The 25,128-nt window shown below is 44.4% G+C and overlaps 1 protein-coding gene across 1 annotated transcript in view; it reads left to right on the forward strand.

The window, feature by feature from the left end:
• ADD2 (adducin 2) overlaps positions 1-2,475 on the forward strand; it is a 31,163-nt gene extending 28,688 nt beyond the window's left edge. The window contains exon 14 of the mRNA XM_049785047.1: positions 2,159-2,475. Within this exon, the coding sequence (XP_049641004.1) occupies positions 2,159-2,466 (308 nt within the window). The 3' untranslated portion in view covers positions 2,467-2,475. The remainder of the gene's footprint in view (positions 1-2,158) is intronic.
• Positions 2,476-25,128: the final 22,653 nt, after the last annotated feature.

The following is a 25,128-nucleotide window of genomic DNA, read 5'->3' on the forward strand; positions in this document are numbered from 1 at the left end:
TTATCAGGAAGACTGGACTTAGCTGGGATCCTGGGTTGGTCTCTTCTCTTTTCTCTCACTCTCTTTCTCTCCCTCCTATATGTGGTTGTAGGGCCTCATCACATGTATTTTCATCAGGTATCCTTCAAAACAGAAAGTCTTAGGTCTGTGCCAGCTCAGTGGCACTTATTGTGCATTCCTGGGTTGCTTTGAGACACACAGCTTGTCCAGATTTAGTGTGTTAAGGGATCACAGAGGCATGACTTTGTTACGGCATGGCTTATTAGAACCATCTTAACATATTAGCTATTACATGGAAAACTTTAACTGAGTTCTCATTGGAACATTCATGTCCCAACCATGGTGACTAGACTGGAATAACAGAGTCTGCTGGACCTTCTTACCAGAAGTCATACTATTTTGGCTGTAAGTAATGTATTTCAGTCCCTGAAGGAGGTAAAGATTGGAAGAAGTCGCGTCATTCTCAACCCATGATTCCTAACATGTGTACCTGGCCTGTATAAGTGTTGCCAAGAATATGCATACTCACACACACTGACACATATGCAGTCACACATTCAAACATACCCTGACACAGTCACACACACACACAAACCTCGACACACACCCACACACATATACACAAACCCCACAACATACCTTCTGTCTCAAATTTTTTTGTGGGAATAAGACTGGGAAGCTGCATTCAGTCTTTTTTCAGACACTGATTCTTTCTGACATAGGTATTTGGGAATTTGAACCCAGACACACCACAGCATTCTTCTCTGCATAGTCAGCACCAGCTTATTGGTTGGCTAGAAGGCAGTTTCGTTGGCTCCTTTTTTGCTCCTCTGCTGTTTTTTTTGAGTGCCCTCTGGGCTTTTGGATTGTGCTGCTTCAAGAGCTCACAGTCCTGTGTCAGCAGAGGCCAGTAATCTTTCATTCTAAGAATCAAAGGCCTTTAATGAACCTTTCTATGGTTTATCTATGCAATGGTACAAAGATCATGAAAATGACCCCAGTTAAAGCAGTCACCAAGGCTTCATACTTTTGTGCTTTCAGTTAATATTCAGTCCTTTAAATTTGACTTCAGTAGCAAATCAAAAAAAGCCTGTTCCTGGCCCCTCTGAAATCTCCCTTGCTGCACAAAGGGGCCTCCATAAACTGCAGGGCAGAACAGTATAGATAAGTTAATCTCTGAGCTATTCACAGGCTAGACTCATTGGCAAGGGAGAAAAGGCAGCCTTAATGTTTGTATCACACTCCTTCCCTTGGTTACCAAGTCCAGTTTCTGAATTCCCCACTTTCCTGATAAGATCCCACCTTTCTTCTCCTAGCTTCCTGGCCATTGTTATTAAACAGAAAACCAACCCCACCCATTTTCTAGACTCTGCTACACTCCATCCAGCCCTCTTCTTCCTAAAGCACCCTGTGCCCCAGCCAGGACAGAGAGTAAGGATGGAGTAGGGTGAAGTCAGAGTACGAAGCAGAAAAAAAAAAGGGAAATTTGTCTTTGGGGTCCAAGGTGTTTGAGACTTGAGCATGGGGACCAATAGGATTCCTCTTGCTGGAATCAAGACCTGAAGTCCCAAGTGACCCCAAGAATAGGCCTAAAGTGGTCATCCACATGTGATCAGAGTCACTTGGGAAATTCAATCTTTCCCTTCCCCCAATTTCTGCCTCCTATGAAGATATTGTTCATATTTTCAAAAGTTAGTCACTGGTATAGAAAATAGGATGGGTATTAAGGCATGCTATTTTTCTATCTTTATTGATAAATCTGAACCAGATTGAAGGCCCCACTGAGTTGTACATGATCCTGCTCTCTTCTTTCTGACAGCTTCTCTCCTTGCCTGTGTCTGTTTACTCTTCTGTGCTATGGATGCTCGGAACAGGCCTTGGCTGGACTCCCTGCCTTGTTTGGACATCATTGCCTATTTATATTTGTAGACAAAAACCCAGTAACTGATCTGCCCAGGGCTTGTTTCCCAGGACTGGCCACATGGAAGAGGGTTCAGGTTTGGGTGAGCTCCAGCCCTGTGCCTTATAATGTCAGTCCTACCCTCCCACTGCTTTGGACATGGGTTAAAGAATTTTCTAGAAATGGTTCTGTCAACCACAGGTAGAAGTTCCCACCTAAATGAAATCTTATGGGCCATACCTTTTGCTCTTTTCCTAGAAGGTGCTAAGAAGACAGAAACAAGCAAAACCACTACAGAGCCCCCAACAACACAGCCAGAAGGGGTAGTGGTCAATGGGAGAGAGGAAGAGCAGACCGCAGAGGAAATTCTCAGCAAAGGCTTGAGCCAGATGACCACCAATGCCGACACGGATGCTGATGTTTCCAAGGACAAAACTGAGTCGGTCGACCAGCGGCCCCTCTCTCCAGAGGGCTCACCTTCCAAGTCTCCTTCAAAGAAGAAAAAGAAATTCCGAACCCCATCATTCCTGAAAAAGAGCAAAAAGAAGGAGAAAGTGGAGTCCTGATTTGTAGCACTGTGGGCTCCCGTTTATAAGCACCCCACCCCATCTCTTCCTTCTCTCATCCGTTCCTGGAAGTACAGGGCCAAGGAGGGATAGAACAGGTCCCTGGATCACATCCTGGGGGGTGGGAGACCTTAGGGATCACACATCCAACACTTCATTTTACAATCATCTCAGCAATCAGGTGACTTTACAATATTACACCCCTGGTTGGTGGCAGAGCCTGCACTGGGATCCAGACTTCCTGGCGCCCAGTCCAGCACTCTCCACTACACAACACTGCCGAGTGGGGATGCTGCCCACTGTTCTGAGCCCAGGGCAGATTGGCCAGAGGAGTCCCCAGCTCTCATAGGTCAGACAGACCAGATAGATGGCGGTTTCCTCTTGAGCATGGACCCTTTCCCCACAGGAATCCAATCTCCTGCTGATGGAGCCATCTCTACATTTCCAGAGTTTTTGCCCTGCTGCCCATAGTAATCAGACAAACTGACCCTTCCCTGCCAATTGAAGTTAATCTTTATCCCCAAGGGCTGATGGCTTAGCTTGTGCTTCCTTAACTACTAATCCTGAGCTTTCTTCATGGAACCTCTTGAGTGATGGATAAAGGAATTGGCAGACAGAGGGCAAGCCAGGTCAGTCATAGGATTGGGGATTGTTGACCCAATAGAAGAAGCCAGATACTTGTTCCATTGGTAGTGTGCATCACAGATACTTCAAAACTGAGAACAGCTTAGAAAGTGAATTTAAAAGAAGTGTTCTTGTACTTAGGGCAGAAATTTGGAGAAGTTTAGACCCTCTGACTTTGGGTTAGACAAGGAGGATCAAAGCAGTACTGGAAGTTCTATGTCTACCTTTCGAGCTTTGCATGGCACTCAGAGCAATGTGACTCCTCTTGTCTCACTCACCTAGTATTCGGGTGCCCCGTGATCACCCCTTAAACTTAGAAGCACCAGCTCACAGACAGAACCTGAAACCTTACCCCTAGCACCTTGACTTTCAGGTTCTGACTCAAGTTATTTGAGGTTCAGCAGAGGACAGTGAGGTGAACCCTTCAGAATTCAACCTCATGAACCAGAAAGCAGAGAAATATTTGGGGGTTCCTGGCCCTGTCACTATTCATCCTGAGGCATAAAAATAGTCACAATTATTGTCTTAAATGCCAACAAAAACAGTCCATATTCTTCTATGGACATTTATTAAGGAACAATGTTGGCACCCAAAAAATAGACAATCCATCCTCTTTAAAGCACAGTGTCTTCAAAAAATATTTTCTCTTTTTGCTCTGACTATTGTAAAACTATTTTTGCAAGTTCTTAATCATAGTTTTCCATTTTGAGCACTTAAGTGTATATAGATAGACACTGTGTAGGCTTCTAAACATTATATTCTTCCCCCTCATGAGAATTCTATGATGCAAATAAGATTAGTTTCACTTTATAGGCAAGGAAACTGAGTATTCAAGGATAACTGGCCTATTTCAGGTAACTTGTCTGGAAAGAATCAGAGCTCAAATTTGCATCCATGTTTTCAAGTCTAGAACTTTTGCTCTTAATGGCTCTTTCTAGTCCAGGACCTATTACTGTGACTGGTTTCCACTGCATTTGGAGGGAAAGATGGGAGACCCCTATGCCCTCCCTAATGGTACATGTCGTGAGGCTAATGTGACCTTTGACAAAGGAGAAGCAAAAGTCTTTGGGGGATGGGATGGGAAAGGTCAACGTAGTTGAACTATGTTTTGAGAAGGAAGGAAGAAAACTGACATTAGAGTAAGGAAAAGCTAAACCTGTATCCCATAAAGCAAATTCTTAGCCACAGCCCCAGGTGCCCTCTCTCTGGTCTGCTCTTTGACTGTGGCAAGTCTTTGTTATAGACAGCCCAGTGTTAGCACCAGTAATGACTCAGTGAATCTATGACAGGAGAAATGCCTTTGCTGCCTTCTTTTTAAAAAACTAGCCTCCCATTCATACATCCATCTCATCATCATAATTGGCAAGTATCCAGTAAACACCAGGCATGTCCTGATACTGGAAAGAAGAGAATTCTGAGACTGGGATAAGCAGTGGAAGCAGTAGAAATCTGAGGGTGGTGTGGACACAGTCATCGAAGCAACTTTTTGTGTTTGAGAGGTAACAGCCTGAGACTGTAGTTAACAGACTTGATTAATTCCCTTCACTGTAGTGAGGCTTCATCAAGGTGATGAGGTTCCATTTAAGTGAAAATGCCAGAGCCTTATTGGAACATTGCCTGTGGGGTTCAGGCCATGAATATGCTGCATAGTAATCCATTGGTACATTTCTCCTGCATTTGAAAACCATGAATTGTAAATATGAGAGACATGGAGACAAGCTACAAAACAGGTAAGGGCACGGAGCAGCACAAAAGAATTTATTAGTCTAAAGATCTCTTCTTAAAAGGCGCAATGGCTGAGTTAGAGTGTCAAAACAAAGAGTTTTCCAGAAGGATGAAGAGTTGGCAGGATATTACAAGATGAGGGAAGAGCAGAGAACTTGGAAACAGAAAACACCATGACAAGTTCCCTGAACATTTCTGTACAACTCAACCACCAAGTGTAAGGTGTGGGAGATAGGCTTTCTGTCCTCACTGGCTGGAGGTGACTTGGAAACTTGCATATCATGCAGGAATGAGACTGATAAAGGAAGAAGTTTGGAGCTGGCAAGGGCCTCAGATTGGGGTCAAGCCATGATCTGACTTGCATTTTAGGACAACCCTCTTGGTGACCGAGTGGAGAATGGTTGGGAAGCAGGAAGATCCTTTGAAAGAGGTCTTTCTGAAATGTTGGTCCTTAAACATGTTTGGCAGCCTGCCTGCCACTACATCTTTCATTTACAGCAAATAGCTTCCAGCACAGAATTAAGTTTCATCAACTTTTTGGATATGGCTTCTTAAGAGGGATTTTCAAAGACAGAGCAATGTTTAAGAGCTCATGCTTAGCAAGTTCCTCTTCTTATTTGTCTTGGTGTTGAGTTGCTGGATATGCTGTTGGCTCATTCTGATTCTCCTTTCCCATATAAGTGGAGGAGGGGGAATGCCCAGCCCAAGGTTTTGAGGCCCAAGGTTTTGATTGCTGAGGAAACAGAAGTGCAGCCCAGCAAAAACACAGATATGCAGATTGAGAAGAATGGCACTTTCTGGGACTCTGAGTACAATCTGGCCAGAAACCTTAACCCATACTGGAAAAGGTGTGTATACAGGCATCTTAGAATCAATTAGAAATTTAGGTTAACACTAGTAAACACAGTGTTTGAATTTACTGCAAAAAAAGAATGAGAAAACTTGCCTCAAGTAACTATGGCTACTCAACAAGGGATTATAGAAACTATGACCGTTTTCATGGGAAGAAGAGCAGGGTGAAGGGAGAAGATGCAGAGAGGCAAATTTGCACACTATTTGTAGTAAAAGGAACTATCCCTACCATGGGAGCATCCTCTAACTGCACAAAGTACATCAACCAGTCCAAGGCTATGCCCCTGTGCACCATCTAGTCTGCAGGGATCCAAGTAACTGTCTTCTTCCAGGGTTGCATCCAGGAAAGTAGCCTCCCTGGCTCTCCTCTAATGAAAATGAGGTTCTTCCTCTGCAGACAGACAAGTTCTCTTTTTAAAAGATGTGGGGGATTTGGCAGTGGACATGGATCTTACAAACAGCCACAATGGGTAGTTTTGCCCTTATCCCATTGATTCATGTTTGCTGATCCTTGGATCCCATTCTGTGTCTAATACAGATGTGTCAGACAGTGAACCAGATGTTGCTTAGTAGTCAGAAGGTTTTGCTATCATGAGTGCAGGAGAAATGTTAGAAAGTCACTTCTCTGGTTCTCAGGCATTTGTAAGAACTATTTTCCTAGCTGCACAATTCACTTCTGAAAGGTTAAACTCAAGCTTGGGTTTTCCATGCAGGTCCACATAGGGTGGTTGGGTCATGACCACCATTGTCCTGTAAGCTGTAAGCCAGCCCCATTTACGGGGTGTAAACAGTGTATTCCAGAGCAGGAGCTGTCAGCCTGATACTTACCAGCCTAAGAAATCCTGGAAACACTGACCCACAGGACTCTTGGGTCTGATGACTTGGAGGAAGCAGGCCTTACTACTACGATCACTACATGAGCCCCAGCAAACTCTCCAAGACAATGACATTCAGTCTGAGAAGTAGAAGGGAGATTTCTCTGCTCTCTTCTCCCCAGAAGTCCCACACAACTCAAAGCCTGATTCTTCCAGTCATATACCACCTCGGTCCCTAAAGGGGTGATTTCATCCCTCAAAGATCTGACCTGACTCTAACATGATATACTTTTAAGTTATTTGCCAGTGACACCCTTAGAGAAGCATGTGTGTGGAGAGATGTTTCTAAACCTATGTAACCACCACACCACTTGGATGTGGCCAGTTTCTATCCTTCCACCCTCTTCTGGTCTTCCAGAAAGTAGACATGAAGTCTAGCCCCTGGGCGAGGCCTCCTTCCCAGGACCCCAGGGGGACTTAAGAGATGGTTCCGAGTGGATAATGCTGCTTGCATTAAAAAAATATAGACTTCCCTTTTAAAGAGCAAGTCAAAAGCAAGACAAAAACCCCAGGTAGGGGTTATTATTGGAAACATAGAAAGCTGGTTTGTTCTGGCTCATTTGGGTGCATTAGGTTTTGCTCAGTTCGTGTCTGATGCACTTCACCTTCAAGAGGTGCCCCAATTTAGGCCCCTGCTTGGAGAAACAGGTGGAGAAACAGGGAGGGTCTTGAGAGGCTGATTTGGAACTTCTGTGTTTCTCCTGGAGCAGCGGCTTCCTGGGCTTCTGCTCCTGCTCTCTAGGTAGCAAAATTGTGGGGATATGTCTGAGTGACCCAGAAAATGGAATGGGTTGGGGATGGTATAAAGAATAACTGGAGAAGTATCAAATCTTTCTTTCCTTTTAAGTGATACTTCGACGCTCAAAGGCCAGATCTTCTCTTTGAATGTGGATGGGAAGGAGAAGCCAGGCAGGACAGAGGGCGGAAGCCCTGATTCAGTGGAGCTGGATGCCAAGACCCTGCCCCACATATCCACCTCTTGCCCACTGGGCTTGCTCTATGGCAGAATGATCTCCAGTTGTACCATCTTTAAGCCCCTGTGATCTGGCAAAGTTACCTCCCAGTGTTTGTCCTGGGGGGCGGGGGAGGGGGGAGGTGGGGTGTGGGGCTGGCTACCCTGGTGGGAGCGGGCACTGAAGGGAGATGTGATGTTCTCAAAGCTGTGATGGTCTCAGTGATGTGTCTGTGTCTGACAATCGTCTTCCCTGTACATACAATGTCCGTGCTGGTTTTCCTAGTAACTGTGAGGTTTCCAATAGGGGTTCCATGTAAATACTCTTTCTGCTATTGAAATGCCAGCCCCTCACCATCATGCACCTGCACCCCCCCAGAAGGTTTTGCCTTTTTCTCCGCTAACACTTTTTGAGCCACAAATGTGCAGATTGATGATTAGTTTCTTGGGCTTTTATTTTGCAATTTTATATATATATACACATATATAATATATAATATATATTTATGGGTTGGTTTTGTATAGTTTTCTGTTTGAATTTCCGAGCACCAAAGCTGTCCTTTGATTTTCAAGAGAACGTTCCACAGCCACCCGCCAGCCCCTGCTGCTTTGGTGTCTGGTGCGGGGGCCGCTGCCCTAGAGCTCTGTTTGTGTGTGCTGTGCTCACCTGAAGATTTACCCCAGTAAATCTACCATGCCTGGCTTCCCCGTGTGTGACCATCTCTGTCAGCCACCCCAAGAGTAGAAGCTAGAGAAAGGGGAGTGGGTCCCCGGATGGGAATACCTGACCATAGGAGAACTATTTGTCATCTACCTTCTTCTGCACATGTGAAAAACTGGGCGGTAATGAATGGGAGGGAGCCACGGGCCAGCCTGGATGAGGGCCAGCCCCGTGAACTTGCCCCGGTGCTTTGGAAGGAAAGAGAGCTTGATTGGGGCCTGGAGGCAGGTCTGTGGTGCAGATTCTAGGGTTAGGATGCAAGAAGGTATCACTGGGAACATTCCAATACAAGAGGCAGGCTTCATGTTTTGTCTGTCTCACAGAGGAAATAGACTCTGACACCAGGGAGTTTGGGGACCACAATCCAGTATATGGTAATGTCCAAGTGACACCTAGTTCTCTGGGTATTCACATCCTGGCTTTCCCGGTGACATAAAGCTCCAGGAAAGCAGTCTGGACCATCACCCCATCTTAGTAGGTCCAAATCTCCAGTGCACCTCACCTTCACCACCTCTGGGCAGTGTCCCAGGAACTGGTGATAGGAGCAATCCCTCAGCCCTCTGTCGCCCCTCGAGGTCACCTGGGACACAGCATGCAGACAGCACACAGGTGTCAGAAGCCCTTCACCAGGGGGTCCAGAGGTGGTCATGAGTCATGGAAAGGACGAGGCATCAAGGAACTTAATGCTTGCCTACAGGGTTTGCTACTTCCTTCAGGGCTATTGAAATGGCTCAAGCTTGGGAGCAGGACACCCTCCACCACCAGAAACACTGAAGCTTGTTTTCAGTTCAGAGAGCACAAGTGAGAGGAGCTCAGGGCCAACTACTTGCCCATTGTTTATAAAAGGCAGAATGGTTGGAGCTGAGGAAGGAGTGGACGCCAATCCTGACCTCAGGAACAGTGAACAATGTGCAGGTACACACTACTAGCACCCTGTAGACAAGGTTTAAGTATGGAATGGTGAGGAGAAATGCTTCAGTCTGCTGCAAAGGTCACTCAGAAAAAGGAGTGCTCAACCAGGAGGCTCATGACTCCACTGCAGCCATGCAGCTACCTAGAGCTCTGCCCTGGAGAAATGGAATGGTTAGAACTAGAAGCTTGTTCCCTTTTCTTCCTTCATGACTTTGGAAGGGGTGCCACCCATCTTGGGCAGGAACTGGGCTTATCCTAGATAGCAATATTATCAAGAATCAGCATAGAGGGGCCGGAGAGATAGCATGAAGGTAAGGCGTTTGCCTTGCGTGCAGAAGGTCGGTGGTTCAAATCCCGGCATCCCAGATGGTCTATGGTCCCCTGAGCCTTCCAGGAGCTATTTCTGAGCATAGAGCCAGGAGTAACCCCTGAGCGCTGCTGGTGTGACCCAAAAACGAAAGAAAGATAGAAAAGAAAGAGAGATAGAAAAGAAAGAGAGAAAGAAAGGAAAGAAAGAAAGAAATAAAGAAAGAAAGAAAGAAAGAAAGAAAGAAAGAAGAAAGAAAGAAAGGAGGGAGAGAGAGAAAAGAAAGAAAGAAAGGAGGGGTAGATAGTATAGAAAGAAATAAAGAAATAGAAAGAAAGAAATAAAGAAAGAAAGAAAGGAGGGAGAGAGAGAAAAGAAAGAAAGAAAGAAATAGAAAGAAAGAAATAAAGAAAGAAATAGAAAGAAAGAAAGAAATAAAGAAAGATAGAAAGAAAGAAAGAAAGAAAGAAAGAAAGAAGAAAGTTTGAAAGGAGGGAGAGAGAGAAAAGAAAGAAAGAAAGGAGGGAGAGAGAGAAAAGAAAGAAAGAAATAGAAAGAAAGAAAGAAAGAAAGAAAGAAAGAAAGAAAGAAAGAAAGAAAAAGAAAGAAAAGAAAGAAAGGAGGGAGAGAGAAAAGAAAGAAAGAAAGAGAAAGAAAGAAAGAAGAAAGAAAGAAAGAAAGAAAATGAAAGAGAGAAAGAGAGAACGAAAGAAAGAAAGGAAGAAAGAAGAAAGAAAGAAAGAAAGAAAGAAAGGAAAAGAAGAAAGAAAGGAAGGAAAGAAAGAAAGAAAGAAAGAAAGAAAGAGAAAGAAAGAAGAAAGAAAGAAGAAAGAAAGAAAGAAAGAAAGAAAGAAAGAAAAAGAAGAAAGAAAGAAAGGAGGGAGAGAGAGAAAAGAAAGAAAGAAAGGAGGGAGAGAGAGAAAAGAAAGAAAGAAGAAAGAAATAAAGAAAGAAAAGAAATAAAGAAAGAAAGAAAAAGAAAGAAAGAAAGAAAGAAAGGAAAGAGAAAGAAAGAAAGAAAGAGAGAAGAAAAGAAAGAAAGAAAAAGAAAGAAAGAAGAAAGAAAGAAAGAAAGAAAGAAAGAAAGAAAGAAAGAAAGAAAAGAAGAGAAGAAGAAAGAAAGAAGAAGAAAAGAAAGAAAGAAAGAGGGAAAGAAAAAGAAAGAAAGAAGAGAAAGAAAGAAAGAAAGAAAGAGAGAGAGAAAAGAGAAAGAAGAAAGGAGGAGAGAGAGAAAAGAAAGAAAGAAAGAAATAGAAAGAAAGAAAGAAAGAAAGAAAGAAGAGAAAGAAAAAGAAAAAGAAAGAAAGAGGAGAGAAAAGAAAGAAAGAAAGAAAGAAAGAAAGAAAGAAAGAAAGAAAGAAAGAAAGAAAGAAAGAAAGAAAGAAGAAAAAGAAAGAAGAAAGAAAGAAAGAAAGAAAGAAAGAAAGAAAGAAGAAGAGAAAGAAAGAAGAAAGAAAGAAGAAAGAAAGAAAGAAGAAAAAGAAGAAAGAAGAAGAAAGAAAGAAGAAGAAAGAAAGAAGAGAAAGATAAGAAAGAAGAAAGAAAGAAAAAAAGAAAGAAAGAAAGAAAGAAAGAAAGAGAAAGAAAGAAAGAAAGAAAGAAAAAGAAGAAGAATTAGTATAGAGAAACTAGAGTGATAGTACAGTGGTAGGGCTGTTTGCCTTGCAAGTGTGTTGATCCTGGATGATCCCAACATCCCATATGGTCCCTGAGTCTGCCAGAAGCTATTTCTAAGCTAAGGGAGGAGGAAACCTGAGTGCTGTTGGGTGTGGCCCCAAAACAAAAAAGAATCAGCATAGAGAAAAGATGCTAAATCTGGAGTCTTTCTAAAGGATATCATTGGGAAAGATGAGATATGCTCGTCAAGAAAACTGTCACAGCAAGAATCAGGAAAAAGTGAAGATTGCCAGTGAATATCATTTCTCGAAACAATGAACCTGCCATGAAAAAGGAATATTTTCAATCAATAAGCAAGGGAATCACATTAAATATGACTAACAAAGCCATAATTTAAAATGAGGCTTTGGAAGTTAGCAGAGGTCAAATATTGTTTAAAATATATTTTTGGTGGGGCCGGAAGCAATGGCTGCCTTGGTGTGCCTAGGACAGAAAGAGGTTTGATCCCCAGTGTCTCATATGGTCTCCCAATCCAGGTGCGATTTCTGAGTGCATAGCCAGGATTAACCCCTGAGCATCACGGGTGTGGCCGAATAACCAAAAAAAAAAAAAAAACCCAAAAAACATATTTTTGAGTAAGGATCTCAAGTCCTCCAACTGGATGGACCAGAGAGATATTAGTGGTTAATATGGTACTTACTTTGCACATGTCCTAACATTTGTGGTCCATTAAGCACAGCCAAGAGTATTTCTTAAGTTCAGAGTGATTAGTAAAGTAAGCACTAAGACTAGCCTGGTGTGACACCACTGAAAAACAAGCTACATGGTTTACAAATATTATTATTAATTGATTAATAAAATAAATCTAGGAACTAGAGATATAGCTTGATGGGATAAAGCAGGGCTTTTTTTTTTTGTTTTGTTTTGTTTTTTTGCATGAAGATGACCTTGGTTCAGTCCCTGGCACTACATGATCCTCTGACTCTCACTGGGAGCAACCCAAAATACTGTCTCTACATAACTACATGATAGAAAAAAAATCAAAAATTGTTTATAAGAAGACAAAATATTTAACATTCACCAAAAATATTCACAAAGTCTGCCTTGAAGCAAATGATTATTAGACATGCTAAGGGACAGGATAAAGAAAAATATCACTTAAAAAACGTCCTAGAACTCATTCAAATGTTTGACTCCAATGTCATACAATATAGTCTGCATATGTTCAAAAAGCTAAATTTACAATGTGTAAAATAAAAACTACACTCAACCAGGACTAACACATTACACATTGTGGAAGAAAAGGCTAGTGAACATGAAGACATACAACAGTACCTAAAATTAAACAGTAAAGAGAATTTTAGAAAATGAAGAGTTTGTTGGCAAGCTAAAGACAAATTCAAGCGTCATAATACATGTACTTGGAGTCCCTGAAGGAAAGGATGGAAAGACAAAAGTATATGAAGAAATTATAGTCAATAATTCTCCAAATTTTATTTTAAAACAAGACCAATGAATCTCAAGTGCAAGGACTATGAACAAAACTATGTGGTATCACAAATTATTCAAAGCAGTCATCGTGAGAAAATACTAAAGTTAATCAGAAAAAATGGGACAATATATAGGACTGGAAAGATAATACAATATATAGGACTGGTGACCTAATTTAATTTCCAGTACCACATATAGCGCCTGAGCAATATTTTTCTACTACCCGAAGTGATCCCCAAACTCAGAGCCAGGAGGAAACCCTGAGTACATCTGGTGTGACCCCAAAAGCAAATGAAAATCATTTTGTGTTAAAGCAAAGATTTGACATATGTAAAGCAAAAACTGATGAGGCTATGAAGAAAAGGAAGACATTTCTACATGAAATCACAATTGTGAGGGAATTTAATATACCTCTATCCTCACAGTCAAGTAGATAAGAAATTAACTATAGACATAATCTAAAAGTATTTATTCAAAGGATATATATGATGAGGAGCATACTTAAAATGGCCATGATATAGTTACCAAAAGCAAACAAAAACGCAACCATTTACCAGGATTCAAGAAACTTCCCTGGTATTTCCACTTTACACCATGTCTAGCAAGTTAGGTGTCCTGATGCCATTATTGAAAATATCCACCAGAGGGCAACATTTCTCTTCCCTACTTCCTCTTTGCAGGAACAGCCAAGTATAAGGTGTTGAAAGAGACCTTAGTCTCTTTCCCTCTGCACCAAAGGAAGATATCAAGGATACGCAATGAATCCTTTTCATAGCCCTGAACACTTATCTAACTTCCAGTACTCTGGCCCCTTACAGGAGGCCGCATCTTCTTAGCAGTGGGCCTGCAGATTGCCCCCAGTTTCCAGCCAAAGAGCAAGGTCACAAAGCTCTGGAGTCACTTGGTCCTGAGCAGTTCAATGCAAAGACTGGAGCATGCGGTACTGAGGATTACCTGGGTCATCCCCACAGTACTCAGGAATCTCCAGGCTGTACTTGTTGGTACTTAGAACGCTCCGAGGATGAACCTGGCTGTTCTCAGGGGACCAAGTATTGGTGGGGATCAAATCAGGATTTCAAGGCATGTGCCTTAACCACTGTATTGTCTCTCCAGCCAGAATTTCAACTATTCTTGGGTACACCACTCAAACACCTTTCCACAGTCACATGCATGCTTTCAGGCAGCATTCTTGATAACCCCAAGATTAATAGCCTCAGTTTCCACTGTTTTTATTTGTTCAACACCTCCTAATTTCAGAGCCATCAGTTCTCTCAGGTGTGGAGACTTTACCCCATTAATGGGAGCAGAATTGCATGGAGCTCCCTTAGCATAAGGGGGTTTGCTGATTTGAAGCGCTCATGAACCAGTGGTGGAGCCATGATGGCCTGGATGGGGACATGGGGCCCACACTCACTTCTTTTTGTAAAAGACCTCCCCCATAATCACGCACCTCATCAAAGACAAGGGACAATCAGACCCAGGCCGACAAACCCCAGGGAAGGCTCTGAGGAACCTGACTGGGCCTCTTTTCTAGCTTAGAACAGCAATGGTAAAGTAGGACACAGAGGGGGGAAGAGGCAGTGCCAAGGGTGTCCCTGTCCCATGTGCAAGTATGTACTTATGTGAGGGTGTGTGCAGGTATGTACCATGTGCCAGTATGCATCCATGTTCAATGTGTGCCGTGCATGTATATATGCTCATGGTGTGTGAGCTCTGCACTCAGGAATTACTCCCAGCAGGCTCAGAGAACCATATGGGAACTGGGCTGGATCCCATGTCTGCTGCATACTAGGCAAGTGCCCTACCTGCTGAGCTATTAATAGCTCAGACCCCATGTTAAAGACATGTGTTAAAATTAGATTCTAAGAAGCAGATGAACCATCCGACCCAACCAGCATGAGTGAGACTATTGACTCTCTCCTCCTCCCTGTCCTGCCTTGGTCCCCCTTAGGAACAGCCGCCTCCTGGATCCTGGAGATCTTTCTCTTACCTTACTGGTGTTTCGCACCCGTGGGACTGAGTGTTAAAGCAGGTGGGCTGCAGGTATATCAGAGCTGGGTGCATGTAATCAGAGCAGATCTTGTGAAAAAGGCAGTGCCTAGAGAGCTCCTGCAGCAATGCTACCTTTAAGTAAGTTGTGATTAATAGAATAAACTTATTTATCTCTTCATGTTGGGGAGCCACTCTTTGTGGGGACCCAGTCCCACAGTGCTCCATGCTCCAGGGCCCATGAAGCCCCACTGTGAGATTTAGGGAGTCTGTGTAGTGTCCCGGGGGAGCCCACGCGCCCACAGGGTGAAGGTCTTTATTGAGGACACGAGGCAGCTGCAGCCCGGGGGGCAGGAGAACAACAGAAGGGGAGGCTTGGCTGCAGCAGGTGGTAGGTCTCCTGCTAAGTGAGAGACAGGGCTGGGATGTGCAGAGAGTAGAGGATGTTTCAATGCTTTCAAGTAAGTGGGACGCAGCTCCAGAAACAACTACCCTAATGCTTGATTCATATGACATTTGGACTCCATGGGTTGGCACAGCTTAGCTCACAAACCTGCCCCATGGGGTCCCTGATGTCACCCTCAACCCTTCATCCCCACACCTGTGAACTCAAGACAGACCATTGGGGTCAACTGTATGGGCAGCTAGCTCAGAGGGCATGTAAAGTTTTCTTTTCCTGGTAAAGACCAGTGGGCTCAGCTCTGGAAAGTGGGCTGTGAATTTAGGAGGGAACCGTGCAGGGAGAAAGCAGAGAGGTTCAGGGCTTGGGCCCACGGGGAAAAGAGGGACCAGACTGGGACTGAGGGATGAGCCACGGGATAGCAGAGGCAACATTCAGAGCACTGGGTCCAGAGGTGAGTTATGATAAGCCAGTGGGGGGGCTATAGCTGATGGACAAGGATGCACTTAAGTGAAATACCAGGTTTGGAGAAAGAACTAAAGTAGGAGCTAGTCCTTACCATGGAGCTGTGGAAGGTGCCCTAGGGCCCAGGGTGCGGTGAAAGAACTTGGGGTCACTCTGTCCTCATGGGGAGAGGTGGTGGTCTGAAGTGGGCACAAAAGAGGAGGTCAACCCTGGCTCTTGATTCCGAAAATGGGCTGTGAGAAGAAAAAGGCTCATTCTAGAGAGAACACGGTAGGGAGCTACAGGGAGGATGTGAGAAATGGTTGTAGAACTCTCTGGAAGAGTCTGACAGGATCTGGTCAAATGGCCCAAAGCAATGAGGCTGGCTAGGCTGGTTGAAAGTCTCTGGAGGTGGCTGGTCTTCCTCCCGAGGGCTGATGTGGGTGCCTCAGAGAGAAGAACCCCAGTACTACAGCCGGCAAAGATCTAGCACTCGGACTGGTGGCTGCCTTTTTCCAATTTTGCTTCCTTTATCACTGCCTGCCTCTCCTCTCCAAACACCATTCCCAGGAGGGACCCTGCACCCAGTGGCTGTCATCTCACCTTCCCCAGGGGATGTGAAAGCACATAGGGTAGCTTCTCCCTGTAGCCCAGGTACCAGCAAAGTCCCTGACCCAGACATTCACTAAAACAACTCAGAACAGCAGATCAGGATTGGAGGAAGTAACCATTGAATCATCACTGACTGCCCCTTCCTCAGATGAGGAAACTGAGGTAGATTCCCTGGAACAGCTGGCCCAGAGTCACACTTTACTCCAAAAATAAATTGTCACACTCCACACACCAACATATAACCTGCCTATCACACCATGAGCCCGCAGGTGAGCGGCTGAGAGGCGCTCTGGGAATGGTCTGCCGGGGTTTTTGGTGCCCCACCCCACGTCTTCCCAGCTCATTGAATGAGCCTTCAGCTGGGCTGAGGCTGGCAACCTCCTCACTGGGCACTGAGATCATGGGCCTGGAGTAGCAGTTTGATCATAGGTTCTTTAGCAGGACATGGAATAAATTGCCTATAATTTATTGTCGCCTCCACAGAGTGAACCCCCAAGAAAGAACAACAAAAAGGAAAAGGAAAATTACACGATGAATGGTTTGACTCAACTATTGATTTAAGTTTATTTTCTTGGGGGGGGGGCAGAAATAAAGGATTGGGGGTACACCTGGTGGTGCTCAGAGATCACTCCTGGAGAGCTAGGGGGACCATATGGAAATGCTGGATTGAACCAGTGTCAATCTTGTGCAAGGTAAATGCCCCAGTGGCTGTACTATCTCTCCAGCCCCACAACTTATTTTTTTGTTTTGTTTTGTTTTTGGGCCACACCCATTTGACGCTCAGGGGTTACTCCTGGCTATGCACTCAGAAATCACCCCTGGCTTGGGGGGACCATATGGGACACCGGGGGATCGAACCGCGGTCCTTCCGCTTGCAAGGCAGACACCTAACCTGTAGCGCCACCTTCCCGGCCCCAACCCCACAATTATTTTTAGGGAAATATTGCCTCGTGTCTTGAATTTTCACTAGCTACATTGAATATTAGGCAAAGGTTTCTTTTTGCAGAAAATTGGATCAAAAATAAAAACACATCCTTATGGTCTTGGTCCCCCGTTAGATGATTCAGTTGTCACCAGGATTGAGGAAACAACTGGCTTCAGCTAGGCTCAGGCATTACACCCTTTGGCCGCCTCCAGGGGGAGCCCTCCCCATTTTTTTCTTCATTAATGGTCTCTTTAGAATCTGGACCTCTGTGCTACCAGCCTCAATCCCTGGACTCTGGGCTACCACCCTAGTGCCCACCTCACTCTCAGCAGCACTTCACTTTGATCTTCAACATCAGCAGAGGGTGAGGTTTCTAGGGCATCTTGTCCCAGCTCTCTTCTAACATTTCTGCTGCCATCCACCAATGCAACCTCACCTCCCTCATTGTCACATTTCTGGTCACCACACACATCTCACCTCAAGATTCTGGGTCTAAAACATAGACAGCATCACCCCTCTGGCTGGCACATGCTCTGTCTATATTCACATACTCTTCCCTTTCAGGGGGCACAATCTCTTACTATTCCTCTTAGGAAAAGCGAAGAAGGGACTCCCCACCTTGCAAAAGACTACTGTGGAGGTCGGTGGAGGGGAAGAAGCAAGAAAAATAGCACCTTTCTTGGTGCTGAGGCAGGTAGGTGGGAGCTTTCCCCAAAATTTGTCCCTCACCTCTCAGGCGGGAGCTGGTGCCCTGTGTCACGGAAATTCGATGCCACTCATTAATGCTCATAATTCCATATCACAATCGTTGCATTTTTCAATAGCAAAAGGAGAAGAGACACTTGAATCTCACCCCAAAGCATTCCCCGCTCAGCCAATAAGGTTTTCATACTTGGGTTATGTGTGGGGTAGCATAGGGAGAGGTGTTGGCACCTAGAGAACAATACCATCAGATGATGCTTTTAAATGACCTTTTCCCTCGTGGATGATGCTTTCTCAAACTGAGAAAGGCCCCAATAATAGTCTGGTTTTCCTATTCTGGAAAACTTAGAAGTCACATAGGGAGTTGGGAAATATAAAATAACATTTTAATTTAAGCCAAACATCCCTGGCTCTGAGATTGTCCAAGCAAGGTCTCCACACTGGCCCTTCCACATTAGAGGGCAAGTTTTATTGTGATTTTGTCAAGCCTAACAAGACCAATGAGAGACCTGAGAGCCTCTCGACTGATAGGGGTAGAGGCTGCGATTCCTTCCTGGCTCCTACCCAGCTGCCGCCCCCCCCCCCCCCCCCCCCCGTGATTTGAGCTGTCCTGCCATGCCAGAGTGACAGTCACAAGCTCCCTCCTCCATCCCAAAGGGGGAAGGCATAATTAATACTTTCAGAGATTCCAGATGCTGAGATGAAAGGGAGCCCGGCATATCATTACCATGTTTTTTGTCTTATCTCTGGCCTTTGAAGCTTATTTTGGTGGGTAGAGTGATGGTTTCATGTGAGGTCTGCTCTGGCAACCAACCCTGGGCTAGCCTCCTGACCCTCTTCAAGGAGCAGAAGGAGCCTGGCCTGAAAAGTCACTGACTACTATCAGTGCTCAGCAGTTACATAGTGCCCAGCAGGAGCTTTCACACACCCCATATTCACCCACAACATGCCCCTATCTTCTGGTTGCTGCCCTCTGCAAAGCATCAGAGGACACCCTGAGAAGGGGATGCCCCCAGATCACAAAGGTGTGGGCGCAGACTCCGGCCAGGATCAGCAGGACTTTGGCAGCTTTGGGGAGAAGAGGCGTGAGGACAGGGAAGTGGTGGCCTCAGACAGGTGTCTCCTCCCAGTTGCGGGGAAGGCTGAATCATGAAGGGCATGAGTCAGATTTATGCGTGGCTTGGGGAATAAATAGCACAGGGCCAGTATGAGCTGACAGCTCGTTCTTATCCATAGCAGCCTGTGGTCTCATTGAGAAAAGGAATGACAGTATGTTCCAGCCCCAAAGATTGTGTCATCCCAAAAGGGTGAAATCACAATTCTTGAGTTCCTGTGGCAAGAAGGAGATGCGTCACCACAGGTTTCTGTGTCTCTAAGGATCCTGTGGGGGTCTTCGTGGCCACTGGAAGGCACAGAGCATGGGACAGAGGTGAGAGAGGCCCAGTTCCAAATGCAGGACCCAGGTTAAACAGGCCACCTCCGCTTGCTACCTGTTTCCCCTAACTTCCCCAAAGTGGCTGCTGAGCTCCAGTGAGCAGGAGATCAGAGCTGCCAGAACCTTCTGTCCTCTCCAGGATGAGGATCGCAGTGGCAGAAGAAGCAGGATTGAAGGATGCCAGCACACCCTCCAACCTCTGACCCTGCCCTTCTTTAATGTGAAAAGTCACTGTCTTTTGCTTTATTGTGGGGGGCATACCCTGCAGTGCTCAGGGCTTACTCCTGCCTCTACCTATACTCAGAGATCACTCCTGGTGGAACTCAGGGGACCATATGGGACATTAGAGGTCAAAGCTGGGTCAGATGTGTGTAAAACAACTACCTTTCCTAATGAACTATCTCTCAGGCCTCTCTTTCTCACTCCATTTATTCCACTCTCAATAAGACCTTTGATTTGTAAGTCCCTCCTTTAAAACACAAACTCACCTTTAATCAATGATATTTTCACTAACACTCTGGGATGGGTCTCCTTTCATGAGGATACTGGGTGTCCTGCCCAGAAGAGAACTCTTGGGCATTGAGGAAACAGGGAATTGGGGATAAAGTCCAGGAAATGGACTCTCCACAGTCTCACTGAAAACATGTTCACAGAACAACTAATCAACTTGAAGGAAATTTGGCTGTAAGAGAGAAAAGAAGGAAAACAAAAAGGAGGAGGTCTTAAAAGGAGATAAGAGGCTGGAGAGATAGTACAGTGGGTAGGGATTTGCCTTGCATGTGACCGACCTGAGTTCCATCCTCGGTATCCCATATGGTTCCCTAAGCACCTCCAGTAGTAAGTTCTGAGCCCAGTACTGGAGTTACCCATGAGACATCACTGGGTGTGTCTCAAAAAATCAAAATAAGGGGCTGGAGAGATAGCATGGAGGTAAGGCGTTTGCCTTTCATGCAGAAGGTCATCGGTTCGAATCCCGGCGTCCCATATGGTCCCCTGTGCCTGCCAGGAGCAATTTCTGAGCATGGAGCCAGGAATAACCCCTGAGCACTGCCGGGTGTGACCCAAAAACCACACACACACACACACACACACACACACACACACACACACGCACACAAAAATCAAAATAAGCAGAGATAATAAAATATAAAAAATAAAAACAAATCAATTTAATAATAAAATACTAACTATTTTAATGCAACTACTGCAAAAGTAATAGCTATTTATTTTGGCTACATTAATGTAGATTAAGGGCAACACTGTCCAAGGATTTGATTTTCTCTTGTGAACTGGCTATAAATGTTTCATTTACACTCAAATCCATTCATAGTATTGGCTTTTTTATTTCCTCTGAGCATAAAGCCAGATCACATTTTCTCCACTAGAACATTGTTAGATTACACCCTCCTGGGCCCGGAGAGATAGCACAGCGGCGTTTGCCTTGCAAGCAGCCGATCCAGAACCAAAGGTGGTTGGTTCGAATCCCGGTGTCCCATATGGACCCCCATGCCTGCCAGGAGCTATTTCTGAGCAGACAGCCAGGAGTAACCCCTGAGCACCGCCGGGTGTGGGCCCCCCCCAAAAAAAAAAAAGAAAAAAAAAGATTACACCCTCCTTTACCCAATACAAAGATTCCCTGGCTTCCTCTTTCCTTTCATCCAAATCTTTTGTCCACTGAGACAGGATCAGTTTGAGATGGGCACTTTGTCTGTCAGTGGACTTGAGCTGGTCAAAAAGAGAGGTTGGTTTGGTGCACTCTGAGACCTTGAGGCTGGAAGCCAACCCCACCCCCACCTCTCAACATGCCATGCTCTTCTTCCATACAAGTGCTTTGGTTTATTAATTCTGGTGGCAACCTTGCTTCAGATTCATACTCCATGACAAGTGGAGCCTTACAGAAAACAGTAGCACAACACACAAACACACAAATACACACACATACTACAAACATGGAAGTCAGACTAGAGTAGACTAGACTTTTGATCTACTATGATTAGCACCCTTATAAAGAGGAATGATGACGATATCAGGGAAGACAGCATGTGAGGCTCAGACAAAAGTGAAGATAGCCATTAGTACCTGGGGGCCCTCCAGAAGTCCCTGGGGGCCAGATGAGATTCTCTGGACTCCTCTGGAGGGACCCTGCCTGTGCCCTGAATTTAAACACCTAGCATCCAGAACTTCAAGATAATGCATTTCTGTTGTCTAAAACCTCCTAGTATGTAGCACTTGGCTATAACAGCTGGAGAAATGTAAATATTACACCATCTTTGGTATATATAAATTATCAAGAGACAACTCTTGGCACTTCTCTGGGATGCGGCAAGAGGCTGGTTGGGCTAGATCCAGTAGGATTCCTTCATCTTAAGAACTGTTTTGAAGTTAGGGAAATAAATCGTTCACTGTGCTACTAATCTCAGAGTATATTCTGGGCCAGGCATGGAAGGAGAGCTACAAACTGCTCCAGGGAAAGCATGTCCTTCTCTTTCTAAAGGCAAACAAGTCTGTTAGAAATAGCTGAACACAGGCTAGGAATGAGGCTAAGCAAGAGCCTCAGTCTTTGCAGCTCCCTGAGCAGGCCCCAAGAGTTTAGATGGAGGGATTTACTTTTGGCCAGAAAAGGAGAGGTAAAAGGGTAGGAAACTAAAGCTCTCCCAAAAGGTGAGAGGAATATTGACTATTAAAAGTAAAATATTTATGGGGCCAGACAGATAGCATGGAGATAAGGCATTTGCCTTGCATGCAGAAGATCAGTGGTTCAAATCCTGGCATCCCATATTGTCCCTGAGCCTACCAGGAGCGATTTCTGAGCAGAGAGCCAGGAGTAACCCCTGAGTGCTGCCGGGTGTGACCCAAAAACCAAAAACCAAAAAAAAAAAAAAAAAAAGTAAAATATTTAATACTTCATGTCCTTCATTTTCCTACATTTTTTATTCAGGATGCTTTTCTTTGAAATAGCCGACCACTTTAGGAAACATACACTTAAAGAAAAATAAGCAGAGGGCTGGAGCTATATAGCACAGTGGTAGGGCGTTGACCTTGCACTCGGCCAACCTGGGACAGACCTGGGTTCGATTCCTAGCATTCCATATAGCCCCCCGTGCCTGCCAGGAGCTATTTCTGAGTGCAGAATTAGGAGTAACCCTTGAGCACTGCCGGGTTATGGCCCAAAAGCCAAAAATAAACCAAAAATGTGATGGATTTGGGGGGGGCATAAGGGAGTCTGTGGAAGGTGAAATTGCTGTTATTTTCTTTTTTGTTTTGTTTTGGGTCACACCTAGCAGCGCTCAGGGGTAACTCCTGGCTCTGTGCTCAGAAGTCGATCCTGGCAGGCTCAGGGGACCATATGGGATGCCGGGAATTGGGCCAGGGTCCATCTAGTGTTGGCCGAGTGCAAGGCAAATGCCCACCACTGTGCTATCGTTCTGGCCCTGATGGCTGTTATTTTCAAAGCTTTAGCTTGGGGCTGGGAAAGCTAACCAAGGAATCTTCATATATACAGAGGTAGCCTTGAGATTTGCAGCAAATATACTAGAAGAAATTAATTAGTTTTGTAAAATTAATTTTGGGTCTAAGACTGCATGTTACAGTTTTAAAGGTAAAATTGTTATCTATTTTATATAAAAATATATTATTATACTTTAACAAAATTTGATGATTCCTTGTTGTACTTCTCTTCATTCCACAGTTCTCTCGCCAAAGGTTGCCACCTTCTTTTCTTGGTCTCCTCTTCACAATTCTGTCCTGTTATTCTGTTCTTGGCCAATGTGAGGCGCTGTCTACTGACTTCCTATTATGGCTGATCAAGATCTGGCCTGTTAACACCAACCGGCCTCATCTCCCTGTTTCCCGTCTCCTTTCCCTGTGTCATTAGATTGCAGTTTAGTCAGACTAATAGTCCTTGTTTACATAGTATGGCCAGGCAAATATTATTTGGGATTGAACACTGCAGCACACTACAATTATGTTTCCTTCCTTACCTTCTGTTATATCTGTAGTTAATTATTGCTCTGCTTTTTTTTTCTTAAGTTTTTTGAAGTTGATTGCTAATTCAGCCTCCAAATTCCAAACGTCTGTCAGAACACTTTCCTCATGGACAACAGCAAGCCTTTGTTTTTCTCGGCTTTCTGGATTCTCCATAAAAACCCCTACAGTTCATGTGGTGTTTGTCCTATTCTCCTTTTTCCTAACCTTAAGTTGCCTCTCCTTACTTCCATTTCTTTGTCTTCCAGAAGATTTAGTTCTATTTAGCTTTTATTGAGTGTCTCATTTCTACTACTGTATTTTTATTTTCAGAGCTCTTTTTTGGGGTTACTTTTGCTCTTTAACAACTTTTGTGTAACACACAGTTGTGTCACTGATGCTGGCTCTTGATTTCTCATGCAATACTATTATGTCTAAGAGAACTGGCATTGACTGTTCACTCTTTGTTAGGGTCTCTTTTTTTCCACATCAGAGAAATAAAGAGTGTCACTGTCTGCAAGCTTTGGCTGTCTGTCTTGATTAAAAGTAGGTTAAAAAAAGGAAAGAACTATGTCTCTGAGTATGTGAAAGCCTTGTAAAATTTGAGATCTTCCTCAACACCCTGGGTTTGGCCTGAGAAGTTGTCTATTATAATCCTTCCATTTAGGATGTTTCTCTTTAGACAGGCAAAGATTTGCCAGGGAAGATTCTCTATCCTCACTTTGGATAGTGACAGTTTCAAAAATTAATAGGGCAAGTGATCTGGGGGTTCTCAACATTTAGTTGCTGTGCCATACATTCGCCCTGTTTTCTATGAAGCACTTGAACTTGGAGCTCCCTCTACCATTTTCCCACTCTTGAGCCAAAATGAAGAAAGAGCAGCCTCAGTTGTGTAGAATAAGAAAGGGATAACACTGGGTGTACCAAGAGCTTTGGCAGGAGTCTGTCCTGAGCCAGAGATGGAAGCCTATGAGTTATTCCCTCTCTCTATGTTCAGGTCAACATCACTGGTCTGTTGTTATGCACAGGTGGATTTTTCTTGCCTCCAATCTTCTCTCTATATCCTTTTAACATACTAATGTTTTATTTACTATTGCTTTTCTCCTCTCAAACATTTGCTTATCTGCTTCCATGAAGCATTACTTTTTTTCTCACTTCCAATCCTGGTTTATTTCTTTCATTTCTTTCTTGCTTTCCACTGACTTACCTTTTATCTCCTTTTAGTCATATGTACTTCTCCCCTCAAGTATTTGCATCTCTTCTTTATCTTCTTGTAATGAGGTATTTTCCCGCATTACACAATTAGGAAATTAATAGTAGAATATTCATGTCAATTTTCTCATGGGTGCCAAGACAGAATTTGCATTCTGAAATGTGTTTACCTTTTACATTTTTTGTCCATTTTTTCCTGCCATTATGTTAAATCTCCTGTGCTGTTTTGTTTAAAATCAGAATTGATACCCAATCAACAACAAGCTGTGCAAGTTGGGAACAGCTACACTAGCATTATGGGGGGTAAAGGAGGAAGATATGGGGTGCATGCTGGGAACAGGGGTGGAGGGAGGACAACACTGGTGGTGGGAATGCCCCTCGTTCATTGTCACTATGTGACTTAAATATTACTGTGAAAGATTTGTAATTCACTTTAATCACAATAAAAATTTAAAAAATCGGGCCGGGCGGTGGCGCTGGAGGTAAGGTGCCTGCCTCGCCTGCGCTAGCCTAGGACGGACCGCGGTTCGATCCCCCGGCGTCCCATATGGTCCCCCAAGAAGCCAGGAGCAACTTCTGAGCGCGTAGCCAGGAGTAACCCCTGAGCGTCACAGGGTGTGGCCCTTTTAAAAAAAAAAAATTTAAAAAATCATGTTGACAGTTCAAACTAGTTATTTGAATGAGATTCCTGTCTGTTTTGTTTTTGTTTGTTTGTTTTTGGGTCACACCCGGCAGCGCTCAGGGGTTACTCCTGGCTCTTTGATCAGAAATCGCCCCTGGCAGGCATGGGGGACCATATGGGATGCCAGGATTCGAACCACCGTCCTTCTGCATGAAAGGCAAATGCCTTACCTCAATGCTATCTCTCCGGCCCCGAGATTGCTGTCTTAAGAAGGTTGAGACC

Source organism: Suncus etruscus, chromosome 12 (genome assembly GCF_024139225.1).
Source record: "Suncus etruscus isolate mSunEtr1 chromosome 12, mSunEtr1.pri.cur, whole genome shotgun sequence".
In the NCBI taxonomy this organism is placed as follows: Eukaryota; Metazoa; Chordata; class Mammalia; order Eulipotyphla; family Soricidae; genus Suncus; species Suncus etruscus.